General features: G+C 33.4%; 2 protein-coding genes across 32 annotated transcripts in view; one reads left to right on the forward strand and one right to left on the reverse strand.

Annotated features, from left to right (window-relative positions):
- The window catches only part of LOC147846232 (uncharacterized), an 849179-nt gene that overhangs the window by 188447 nt on the left and 646564 nt on the right, over positions 1–14168 (reverse strand). The gene's annotated exons all lie outside the window — the stretch shown is intronic.
- Positions 1–14168, forward strand: part of kmt2cb (lysine (K)-specific methyltransferase 2Cb) — a 237469-nt gene that overhangs the window by 66480 nt on the left and 156821 nt on the right. For all 31 annotated transcript variants that reach the window (XM_087240505.1, XM_087240508.1, XM_087240510.1 and 28 more), the window contains exons 8-9: positions 10620–10782; positions 12863–13034. In XM_087240505.1, coding sequence (XP_087096631.1) covers positions 10620–10782; positions 12863–13034 — 335 coding nt within the window. The remainder of the gene's footprint in view (positions 1–10619; positions 10783–12862; positions 13035–14168) is intronic.

Raw genomic sequence — 14168 nt, forward strand, 5'->3', positions numbered from 1 at the left:
AATTATTGTTATTTCTCAAACATATGGTAAAACAACACTAACCAACTACTGCTGGTTAAAATGCAAAATTTTGCATAGCCTTGGAATGGTGGACTTAAACAGACTTTAAATTTGTCCTTGTCATTAATGCACAGTAAAGTGATGACATCAGAATACATATACACATAGAATACTATTTATAATTTAAAAGTTAAATTATTATGATTGAGACTTGCTCGTCATTTGTCATTGACAACATTATTAATCCATTTTATTTCACTGGTAAAATGAAACATTTGTCTTTATCAGATTCTCTCTTGCATTATATTCAACGTTATATTGGCTAGAAAAGTTATGCTGACCCAGTAAACATTTATTTTCATGTACGACATTGTGTTCGCTATGAAAGAAAAAACATCAAATGCTAGTCGTAATCATAACCCTTAAATGCGATATGAGCATTTAAATTTTGTGCGTGCTTACATTTTGCATTTTATTTGATTATTATCGTTATTTTTGTGTCGGACCAAAATCATGAGCTTTAAACGTGAATAAGTGTTAAAAAATGTTATGTATTTTATTAATATTTATTTAATCTTTATATATTTTTAATCAAGCATTTGCCCTGAATTCTAAATAGATTGAGGTATGTGATTAAATATAAATGATTACATTACTTTAATTTTAATTTACTTTAAAATGTAAAAAAAAAACTAAATATGCTTCGACTGAAATCGATTACTACTCGACTAGGTACTTAATTTAAAGGTGAATTTACTACATTTTACAGTTTTATAGCATAAATGTAAGTAGTATGAATAGAATTTGGATATACAACAGTACTGTACATCCGCCGTTTGTCATTATCACACAACCTACCTGTGTCAGTTGCCTCGATTCACTCTCATTCATGAATTTTTTTCATGTGGCATCATGCGATACTGTAGCATCCATTGAATGTGCTACAAATTTTCATTGGAAGTTGTCTGGGTATAATTGTCGCCTATTGGTTTTTGTTTATTATGAATTTAAATATACAATATATTGATTGAATTTACAAAAATGGTACTGTATTGTCTCCCAGCCCTAATTCAGATAAATAAATAGGTTGATATTAGCGTTTTAACATTTGATTTGAAAGTTTGCAAAGGTGGCTTATTTAATGAGACACTGCTTGCTGCAGAGCCACTTGAGCTCCAGCGAGGGAGAGCTTGAGCTCCAACTCCTCCTCCTATAAGCTGTTTTAATGCGTACACCCTCCCACCCCACCCCTAACCCCTACCCCCAGTGACATCACTTGTAGAAGAAGTGCAAGAAACGAAGAGCTGGAGCTCAAGCTCCCCCTTGCTGGAGCTCAGCTATGCCCAAGTGGCTCTGCAGTGAGCATCACTTGTATTTAATTGACATGGTTTTCTCAGTCAAACGTTCTTAGATTGATATTTGTAAATCATGTGTTGCTCTATTTGAGTACACACAGTGCTCAGCATATATAAGTACACTCCTCACAAATCTATCTTTTAAGTTTATATTTTTAATAGGAAACTATATTTATATTTGTGCATATACATTAGATTATTCAGTTCTAAAGCCAAATCTGGAGCTTATCTAACAAAATAACTAACGATAATGGTCCAAAAACTAGTACACCCAAATGTATATGTTATAGAAAATAATTAAATATTAAAAAAAAAAAAAAACAGGGACAAAATTAAGAGAAGCAAAAAATGTTAAAAAAAAATAATAATAAATTAAAAAATGAGTTGTAATTTTGTAGGTTGTATTTTTTGTTTTTTGCAATATTTTGCTTGAATTTAGTTTTTAATATGTTTGGTGACTAAATGTTATTCTAATAATATTACTTAATATTATTACTAAATAATATAATGTTACTAAATATTATTCTTATATAATTCTAAATATATCTGTTTATATCTGTACACTGTTAGACCTTACCGGGGGTTTTTTTACAGTAGAATACTGGCAACACTGTTGCCAGTCACTCACTGTAAAAGTTCGGTTACAGTAAGTAACTGGCAACAGTGTTACCAGTTACTGTAACTGAACCATTACAGTAAGTGGCTGGCAACAGTGTTGCCAGTTATTTACTGTAACTGAACCGATACAGTGAGTAGTTGGCAACAGTGTTGCCAGTTAATTACTTTAATAGAGCAGCAGTGGTAACTGGAAACTGTGTACAGTTAATTATTGTATTGTAGTGTTACAAATCACAGGATTATACTGCATACACATTAATAGTATGTCATATATAGTTATCGTAGTGTTACTAAAATTAATCAGTATTCTTAGCTGTTATTAAAAAAATAGAAGGCATAACATTTTTCAGACAAATTTATTTTATTGTTTTGGCACCAAACAAATAAATAACAGAAAAAGTATAACAAAATTAAGAAATCAGCAGATATAAATATTGTCTTGCATATTACAGGTCTGCACAGTAAGGCTGCGGTCACGTAACGTTTGAGCATGCAAAATTATGTCATACTGCACTGCAAAGTGGAATTAAACAAAGCGAGTAGTGGAATTAAAAAAAATAATTAGAGATTGAAAAAGCAAGCCAGAGAGGTCATGTTTTTATCTTTGATTGGTCTCAAGCAATCACATAATGTGATTTCACATGTCAGCGTTCTACAAGCTTGAACTTTCCAATGCTGCGAATTATGAAATTTGTCGCATGAGCTATCATTCCAGGTCTGCAGTACTCACATGCGTATGAATGGAAGTCTATAGGGAGAAAAGTGCAGTGTGACCGGGACTTTAAGCTTTAAGCTGTAACTCTAATTAAACACACCTGATCAAACTAACAACAGGTAATGTTGAAGCAGGGTGGGTACTAAACTCTGCTGCGCTGCAGTTCCCCAGGAACTTGGAGTTTGACCCCCATGGTATATAGCAGGGGTGCTCAATCCTGTTCCTGGATATCTACCTTCCTGCAGATTTCAGTTGCTACCCATATCAAACACACCTGCCTGTAATTATCAAGTGGTGTTCAGGTCCTCATTAATTGGTTTAGGTGTGTTTGATATGGATAGCAACTGAAATCTGCAGGAAGGTAGATCAGCAAATGAACAGCAAAAACACAACATAATTATTTTTAAATTTTAAAGTTTTAAATAATTAAAAACTGTGTCAAATCTCAATTAAAAAGTTTAAAATAATTATAAAAAATAAAAATAAAGTTGGCAACACCGAAAAACCAAAGGATCCAATCTTTTATTGTTATAATTATCTCATGACAACAAACTTTTTTATTGTTTCTAATATAAATTCATAGGTGGAAACACAGCTCTGAAAAATACTTAGCAACAAACTCACAACCTGGGACCTGACAGTGGAGCTTTTGTATGTGGATGGCTATGTGTATCATGTTTTTGTGATTCCCTGTGATGATGTGCACATGTTACCTTACTGAGATGATGGAATTTAATTTTGGCTTAGTTGCCAGAAAGATACATACAACTGTTAGCATCTGTACATTATGGCAGTATGCAATATCCAATAAATACATATACTTAAACAAAAGTAATGTAAGAAGTTATATGAGGAGAGGCTAACTAGCTAACAATGTAGCTTTCAAGTACACAGTTCAAGATAACAACAATATAAATTAAAACACAGCCTTATTTTAGAAACCCTCAAAAACATTTGAACACATTTTACTTACTCATTGTAGATTCTTATTTAAAGCCTAAAACATATCAGACTCTACATCTGAATTGATGGACAGAGAATAGAGCACACTCAGCAGTAAACAAATCAAACACCTGGCTCCCTTAAAGGGCCAGCATTTTCTGAAAACTCTTTCTAACACCTTTGTGTTTAGAATAAGACAGACAGCCTGTGGGAGTGTGTGGTGATGCCTAAATCATTATTGTCTGCCATTAAAATGCACGTCTCTATAAATAGCAACATAAACCATCAGAGAAGATGGGACAGTAATGGTTGAACAGTAATTTGCTATTTATTGTCAGTTACTATCTGTAATGAGTACATAAAGTAAATTACTGGAATTTATTCTTTGCACTACACAATTTCAAAGTCTACTCCTTTTACAGTAAAATAATATGTGTTAATAAATAATAAATGTTTCCTTTTATCAAAGCAAAACACTGGCTATTTTACAGTTATTTACTGCACAATCTACAGAGTAACAGTGCAGTTATACTACTTAAACACACCTGATCAAACTAAATCTAAAGGTAGTGTGTTGAAGCAGGGCTGGAACTAAATTCTGCTGGGCTGCGGCCCTTCAGGAGTTTGACATCCCTGGTACATAGCATATTTTCAAAGGAATTGCCTACATTTATCACAATCATGCACATATCAATGAATAAAAACAATAAAAATATAAAAACTTCATCCAAAGCAAAAAAATAAATAAATAAATAATTAATCTGATCCTCATGTTGTTCCAAACCTGTAGTAATAATAATAATAAAAACAAATAACCTGATTAATACATTTATTTAGGAAAGTCTTTATACTATACTGTTAATGCCATTTTTACCTACTTCATTTGAAGTTTTCCAACCAAGTTCATTGAGTCTCTTCAAAAATGTATCTACGTGCTGTTTAAGATATTTTTTAAATAACACATTTTTACTAGTTATTCAGCACAATACTAATATTCAGCTTAAAGTGCAATTTAAAAGCTTAACTATAGGCTAAACTAGGCAAATTTGATTAATTATAGAAAAGTAAACAAAGTTATAAAAATAATTGTGATAATTTGGTTGCTCTGTGTGAATATTTTTGCCTTTAAATGCATCTCGTCGATATCTTTACCTTTTAATTAGCTCTGTGACATTGACATTGGTTGACTCCTGATACTCAATGTTAAAAACATAAAAGGAACCAAAGAAAACACAGAGATGGCTGCAGAGAAATTTAGCTTATCATCAATGCATTGTCTAACTTTCTCCTCAATACTGACCATACACATACCAAACAGTATATGTATATATTTATTAAAAAAAAAAAAAAAAAAAAAAAAAATATATATATATATATATATATATATATATATATATATATATATATATATATATATATATATATATATATATATATATATATATAGAGCAACATAAAGCATCAGAGTACATGGGGTAATAATGGTTGAGCAGTAATTTACCATTTATTATCACAGTAACTATCTGTAATGGGTACATAAAGTAAATTACTGTAATTTATTCTTTGCACTACAAAATTTTATACAAATCCTGCTCCTTTTACAGTAAAATATTGTTTCCTTTTATTACAGCAAAACACTGGCTATTTTACAGTTATTTACTGCATAATCTACAGTAAGGGTTAACAGTGTAGTTTAAGCCAAATTAAACCTAGCATTTGGGAATATTACAATTAGATCACCAGACCTATGAAATAAAATATATTGTTACTTAATTTCTCTGGCATGAGTTAATAAAATAAGCTCTGAACAGTTTTACTGTCGTTAAGAATTGATCAGGATTGGCTAACTGCTCATGATTAACATTTTTATCAGGGCCACAGTGGCATTTGTTTTTATAAACACCAGTTTATATGTTTTGCGCAGTAGATGCTCTTCCTGCCGCAACCCAGTAATTGGGAATCTCCCATACACACTCATTCACGCACACACACACACACACACACACACACACACACACACACACACACACACACTCCAGTCAATTAGTTTTTTTCAGTCCAGCTGTACCGCATGTCTTGGGACTGTTAATAAAAATAATAATAATAATAATTATTATTATTATTATTCATTCATTTTCTTGTAGACTTAGTCCCTATATTAATCCGGGGTCGCCACAGTGGAATGAACATAGTGGAATGAACCGCCAACTCATCCAGCACATTTTTACCCAGCAGTTTCCTTTTCAGCTGCAACCCATCTCTGGGAAACATCCACACACACATTTGCACACACACTCCTACACTACGGACAATTTGGCCTACCCAGTTTACCTGTACCACATGTCTTTGGACTGTGGGGGAAACCGGAGCACCCGGAGGAAACCCATGCGAATGCAGGGAGAACATGCAAACTCCACACAGAAACGGCAACTGAGCCAAGGATCGACTCAGCGACCTTCTTGCTGTGAGGCGACAGCACTACCTACTGCGCCACTGCGTGATCCCAGTCCTAGCTGTTAAAATTTCAGATAACAGCTTTTTAGTTGATAAGAAAATAATTTGAATAAACTAAATTCTAAAGTTAGATACTGTTTCTATTTTATGCCTTTAAGTACAGTATCTAGAAAGAGACATTATACAGTATACAGTAAGCTAGAAAGTATACAGTATACAGTAAGCAGTATACAGTAAGCTAGAAATTCCAGTATTGTAGCTACAGTATGCAAAAGCAGAGAGGTTTTATTAGTATGATGAATTTTTTATCATAGTTATAGGTATAATGAGAGTGATATTTTACCTAACCCCATGTTGGGAGTAAATTATCATTAGACTATAAACTAATTGTTGTTCATTTTTAATTTTTTTACACTATTTTGTTTTTACAAGGCGACATTGACAGATAATATTAGAGATGTTTTAATGAGCTAAATCCAGGAAAGTTAATCTAACACTTAATTTTATGTTAATTCAACTAGCTAGTCAAAGTTAACTACAATACATTTGTTTCACAGTAATACGGGCTGATTCTAAAAGAGAATACAGTATACTACTGCAAACTTACTCTCGTGTGAATTTGCAACATCACCAAAGCACTCATTCAATTACATGAATCTGCCAAATATTTAAAGTACATTTGGCTTATTGCAAATCTAAAAAATAAACTGTAATAAACTTTATAATGTAAAAGACTTTATTTTATTACACATGGTGCTGAGATATTGTACACAATAGTGGCAAAACTGTTTAGTAAATTGGCCTCTTTCTTCTGTGGTCTGTTGGAGATTACAGGCATGATGGGATAATTACACATCACTGATCGTCTGTCATCATTGTGGTTTATGTTCATGTCTCTCACTAGCTGTTAGTCTGACCACAGGCATTACACTTACATGCATAGGTTTGTTTGGTTTTATATTAAATGGCTGATGTTTAAGCTTAAATGTTTATTATGGGATCAGCCTTAAAGTTTCAATTATGGTCTGGGTAGACAAGCTCAATCCTGGAGAGCAGCAGTCGTGATCTCCCTGTATCTTTGTATTAAAACTCAGTAACTGTTTACGCTGTCAGTTTCAATGTGACCCAGTTCAGATTTTTTGCTAATATGTGATACAGAAAGGATATGTTCCTTGACTATGAAAAAAGAAAAAAAAAAACATATACATAGAGATTGGTTACAGGCCTCATTTGTATGTGAAAATAAATCAGATAGAAATGGAATATTTGCCAAAAAAACTGAAATGTTATTTGAAAAAAAAAAAAAAACAGATCAGATTTTCTGAGGCATAACAGTCCGTATGTCCTTCCCTAGAATACTAAAGAGAACTTTTTTTTTTTAGGAAAATCACAATTCACAGTTTTTATCACAGAAACTAAATAAACAAACTTAAAAATGGGCCTAAATATTTAGTTTTATTGAAATTAATGTGATGCTTGACCACAAAAATGAAAACGCTGTCATAGGCTCATACACACTGGGACGCTTTTCGTTTGCGTTTGTTGTCAGTGTTTTTCGAGACGTTTTTCAGATTCCAACCCAATCGATTTTCATTGGTGTCGAGCAGAAGAGTATGCAAAATCACTCCTTGACGTTTGATGGTGCTACACAACTTTAAGCTTCTGACACCCGCTTGCAACACAGAAGAAGAAGAGCGAAAGTTGACACACTTGTTGTTAAAGTTACTGGCGATTCAAACAAGCATCGATGGTTCAAGTAGCAGCTTCAGCTCTAGCGATAAAGAAATGATTATTGTTCACCAGTGCAATAAGCAGCTCCATGTTCATACCGCCCTTTCGGCATCTTCTTCAATGTGCGCTCGCATTAACAGTTTTGCTCTTGAGTGCCTGCAAGTGCTGTTTACTGTAACTTCAGCAGCTCCATGCACGTGTACAAAAAAAAAAAGCATGAGGCATTTCTTTAAAAAATTATGCTTTTGTGCCTGTCGTATTTCACGTTGGTGTGCACGTTCACATTGGCGACCTTTATTTAGTCACCAGGCGTTAAACATCGGCAGAAAATGCGAGCAAAAGCACCTTGGTGTGCACGGGCCTTAACTCTCAAGTTTTTTTTTAAACATGAATACATTACTTTCTTCTCTTAAACATGCCTTTTTTTTGCAATGTACTTAACCCAAGAGCTGCTTGTTTACACTGACATCCACAGTGTCCTATCAACAGCACCTGTTTGGTCATCCAAATTCTTCAAAATATATTTTTTTATGTTCAGCACAAGAATTAAAGGGAACCTATGATGAAAATCAAAAGCTGTAAGCTGTTTGGACAGAACTGTGTGTAGGTATAGTGTGTCTGCTGTCATATTGGAGTGATAAAAACCCAACAAGTCTCGTTTTTTAAAATTATGCATGTTAAAATAGCACCCACATCTCAGTGATTTTGAGGCTCGGTTCGATACGATACAGTGGTGTCACGGTTCGGTACGTTTTCGATACAGCAAAATAAAAAATAAAAAAGCCAGATTTTAATGTATTAAAACTAACATCATAAAAGTATGATACTGTTTTTTTCACTTACTTTAAACAGTGATAGAGCTTTACTTCTGGGGTTTCTGCTTAGCAGCAAATAAAACAAATCCTTCTTTATACTCAAAACCAAAAAGCTGCTTATAAAAAAATAAATATAAAATTGTAGCAGTTAAACAAATAAAATGAAAAGAACAATTTAGCTTTTTATATGGAACTAAGTTTCAATCAATTAAGTATTATTTATTTTCAGAAAGATAAGTGTCCACCTTTTTTCAGACAGCACAGATCTGCTTGATTTGACTGTCACCTGCCATTTCAGTGGATCTGAAAGCAGGAATTATCTGACTGAAATGGGCCTATGAAGGAATAATATAACGGGGCTCTATTACATTTAACATTTTTCTTAAAACCCGAAATTTTCACTACTGATTAAGATCTCTCAGATGTATTTTTTTTTCCCACCATCTCTTGGTAGCGGTGATGGTGCGCGACGTATCTGAAGAGCGGTGGGGCGTGTGTGTGTGTGATGTACCTGAGCGGCGGGAGGGATGCAGTGGAGAGGGGTGTGCGACGTATTAAAGGACCGGGCGGGGAGACGCGCGATTTCCAGAAGATTATCATACGTTTGCGGGCATCCAGGAGTCTCCCAAAGCTTCCAGGAGACTTGGGATGTCTGGGATTACATTAACATTATAAGCCATTTGCGAGCTAGTGTAGCGCGTGCCTGGAGTAGTGTTTGGAGGTTATATATATCCTGTGTACATTGTTTGCATGCAAATAAAGTGCTTTTCAGGTGTACGCTCATCTGGAAAAATGCAGTATGCAAATATAATACCAAGCATGCTTTAAAATGTTTTAAAACACATTTAATAAAGAAGACATCAAAGGCTATATGAAATTCATTTCTTACCATTGAATTGTACAGAATAATATAGTTTAACGGGACATGCATTTCTCGTTAGTCTATAAACAAGCTTATGATGTTAGGCCTGCCATTGCTTTCTGAAATCGAAAATTATTTAGCAAAAATATAAAGAAATGATTGTTTGCCAGTTATGCAGTAGGAAAATGACCATTCATTTTTTAAACTATGCAATGTCTTCTTGGAAGAAAGTCATAGAGATCAGAGGCACACAGAAAAATATATAGGATAAACCCACAGGTTCATGATTGCTATGTCTTTTTTATGATAATCCAATAAAGGGATCAATTATAATTGTTGGTCAGACAACCAAGAGAAGGAATTTTTTTTAGAGAGTATACTCAAAGCGAGCAGGTCTGAGCTAATTCAGTCAGAGTTTGTTACTGATATAACTATACGTTAGTTAAAACATATATATATGAAAAATAGCAATGAATGAACATTCTGTGCAGCTTATATAGGTTATTTTAACAAAGTAAATAAATAAATAAACATCCTACAACATTCTGTGAGCATTATGGTTGCAAAAAACTCCCCAAAAATTGGTTTAAGCATGTGCAATGTTTCAAGTGTAAACACATAAATCTGTTATTTGTCACATTTGAAAGAATGTGTAAATGGATGGTTAAAATGAAAAAAAAAAACAAGTCAGAGATGAGCATCAAGATTTGCAGTATAAGAAAAGTTCAAGCTTGGTGAACTTTCACCTGCGAAATCACGTCAGGTGATTGCGTAAGACCAATCAAAGAACAAAACACTACCTCTCTATACTTAAGTTTAAACCATGGACCAATCGCTCGCTTTTTTAATGTCTAATCATCTTGTTTGGTCTCACCCTTTTCTCACTTGTATGACAAATTTTCACATGCTCAAACTCATAGTGTTACCATGGCAAAAATGAGGCCTCATACCTTGATTATTCAGGTGTGTTTTGTTAATGCATATTCAGAATTGCCTTGGTTACTTCTGAAAGAACTATAAGAAGTGTAATTTAATTGATGGGCCCTCTTTTAACACATTTAAACATCAAATTGTATTTTGTTTTGTTTCTTTAATTGCCTCTCATAAATGCTTTTCTCTCTTTATAGCATTGTGCATATTGTAAGCGCCTTGGAGCATCCATCAAGTGCTGTGAGGAGGGGTGTGATCGCTCGTACCATTACCCCTGTGTGGGGGCTGCCGGCACCTTTCAGGATTTCAGGAGGCGTTCTGTCCTGTGCACAGAACACATTGAGCTGGCCATCAGCAAATGTGAGAAACATCTTTATTTCTCAGTGTTATATAATTTATTCAGTGCACTCTTTCAGGATCAAACTGGTTTGCGAACATTTGTTGAGAAGAAAATGGACAACTACAAATTGTAACAATAAAAATTAGTTTTTTTTTTCATCTTCAGTATTATTTTTTAATATTTGTTAAATCAATGTAATAAACTTTGTAAAATAGAATACTGTCTGAGATGATTGAAAAAAAAATAAAAATTGTCAACTGGCTCAGCTCTAGACTATGCCCAAATTATGCAGATGTCACGTTACCTTTTTTTTTAAATAAAAACTAGACAATCTGTAGTTTGAGGTAGGCTGGCTATTTTTATTTGACAGAAAAAAAAACAGGAAACACTATTGAGATTTTTCGTAGCTTAAAATTTATTTAGTTTGTTTTAAAAATATCTAGATATCTAAATGTCTTATTTCTATGAAAAGGATTTAGTATAGATCTATTTATTTCATTCTTTTTATTTATATTCAGAAATGCTGCAGGTGCTTCTAAATCTGATAAATTGTGAATCCATGGTTTGTTTTGATATGTTTTGTGTGGAGTTGGATGCAATTAAATTTTTGGTTGCGTTTAAAAAAAAAAGGACATACTATTTTTTTGTGTGTAATTTTAAGATACAGATTTAGATTCGAATGAACTATTTTCTTATTTAATGTTAATTTAATATTCTATACTGATAAATCAGCTAATGTTCGAGTAGTTGTCAGTTGGAAAAATTAACATGAATGAGCAACCCCGGCTGGCACAAATATATTTGTCAGTTTAAGTTAAAATGTCTTGGACATTAAAAGAAACTGACTGCACTTCAGTGAATTTTTATAATTTTTTGATTGGCCAAAAATGTTTAATGGGTCAAAAAGTATTCGGAGAAGCTGTTATACAATAAAATATTATTTAAATAAATTAAAATTGCCATGGGCAATTTCCTAATTCATTTCATAACATTAAAAAATAAAAAGTATCACTTTAACTCGTATTAACTAATGCAATATAACATTTTGATGATAACTTATTGGAATAAAAACATAAACAATCACGTTTATAACACAGTGGAGTTCAATGCTGAGTAGCATGTACCTTAATTCGCTCACCAAAGTCTCTATATTGTCCTCTATCCGTCATAAGTATATTTTAAACTAAATCTGATTAATTTACAACTGTTATATTGAAACATTTAATTTCAGATAGCTTTTTTTTTGTAGCCTAACAATAAAACAAACAAATATAAGGTTACATTAAATTTGACATCACAATAACTAGATAATTCTCAGATGGCATGAGGGGCCAAATCAAAGATTACCATGGGCCAAATTTTTACCCTTGTTTGGGCATATTTGATTTAGAGAATCCCTTTTATATACAGAGATAATACAACTATAAAGTAATTAAAAATATATGCAGTCGATATTAATAGAAATGCATACGCGTGAATAAAAAAAAAAAACATATGCAATTAATGTATTATTCTTTTGACCTTAAATTATATAAAAACGGTCACATTTTTTCTAACCCACTTTCCCTCAGCTTATTTTCTGCTTTATCAGAGGTTGCCACAGGGGGATGAACTGCCAATTTCTCTATTACGGCGATTTTTACGTTTTTACACAACATATGCCCTTTCAGCTGCAACCCAGAACTGAGAGTACATAAGTCTGTGCTGGGAAACACCCACACAATCTCCCATTACACACAAAATTTAGTTTTTGTATATCCAGGGACTTATTGATGTTCTTGCTGTGAGGCAATCATGTTAACCACTTTTATTTCAATTTATTGTGTTGCTCAGTAGTATCAGTTATTATAATATCATCAAATTGTTCTTTTATTTAATTGTAAAAGTTAAATAGGATTACAAAAAAAAAATTGTATAATGTGCACCTGTACTGCACATTTAGTTTAGAGGTTTACATTTACTGTAGATGCTGACTAATCTAAGTATTGTAAGAAAGTTCAGTATGCTATGCTTAAATGAAGTATGTTTGTACCCATTTTACCTGTAATTTTTGGTGGGTTTTCTTATAGTGCATTTTCTCATGGATTTTTTTTTCCCCAGATGAAGAGGAGGCGAACTGTATATTGTGCGATAGCCCTGGGGATCTCCTAGACCAGTTTTTTTGCACCAGCTGTGGGTTGCACTATCACGGCATGTGTCTGGACATCAGCGTAACTCCTCTAAAGAGGGCAGGCTGGCAATGCCCTGAGTGTAAAGTCTGTCAGACATGCAAGTGAGTTGCATTCAAGCTTTTGTCCCAGTTTATGTTATGTGCATAATTCCTGTAGAGGGCTTAACTAGAATGGCCATTTTGTATGATTTAAAAAGTAATTGAAAATGTTGCACTGATATGTAGTTTCTCAGCCTGTACATATTGGCTGGTGGTTTTGCCTTCTTTTGAAAGAAATGAAAACTTTATTATCTTCATTTTAGAAAATTGTTTCAGAGTGTCAGGTCTCAGTCATAAACAGAAAATCCATTATGCTAACTAACATTCTTGACTAATTAAATAAATTGTTAAGAATAATGAGATTAGGCTCTCCTTAATCAGAGTAATTCTGAAAGCTTTAGTAGATGTTTCTTCATGTTTTCTTTTTCTTTTTTTTTTTGTAGTTTGCAAATTGAAGTTTTATCATTCCCAATTTATTGCATTCTACACAAGAGACTAATTTTGATGTATCTCAATGGCAAAGTTGATGCATTTCCCCACCCTGTTTTAATTTATATATGGATGTTACTATATACTTAAGTCACAATTCGTAATGCCCACCACATTGCCAAATCAGAATGTGTTCCAATCACTTTCACAGCCAAAGGTGTAAAAAATCTAACAACTTCAGATCACTTGTACAAATATTTGTGAAAGAATGGGCTCCTCTCAGGAGCTCAGTGAGTTCAAGTATGGTAGTGTGATAGGTTGCTACCCATGCAATTAGCCAATTATTGACATTACCTCACTACTAAATATCCAATGGTCAGCTGTTAGTGATATCATAACAAAGTGGAAGCAACAGACGGATTTCACGTGGCTGGCTCTTTTTAAAGGGAAAGTGAGGCTGCGGTGGGAAGAAACCCAGAAGTATCGCCCGGAGTCACATAGGAACAGCGTTCGCATCTGTATACCTGGCTGTTTATCTTACCAGCCAACAGAAAGTGGCACAAAATTGATAATTTCACTGCTTTCCGAGTGACCCAAAGATCCGTTCTGAAAGAATAGTGAAAATAAAAAGGGATATTGAACCTCATTTTCAGCTAAGCTAAGGGAAAAAGGCACTAGTTAGCTAATGCTTTCTTAACCAAACACATGTTTTAGATGCCATTTATCAAACTCAAGTTGTTGAAATGATTATTTCACTATATTAGACTT

The sequence above is a fragment of the Danio rerio genome, chromosome 2 (genome assembly GCF_052040795.2).
Source record: "Danio rerio strain M-AB ecotype USA chromosome 2, GRCz13ab, whole genome shotgun sequence".
In the NCBI taxonomy this organism is placed as follows: Eukaryota; Metazoa; Chordata; class Actinopteri; order Cypriniformes; family Danionidae; genus Danio; species Danio rerio.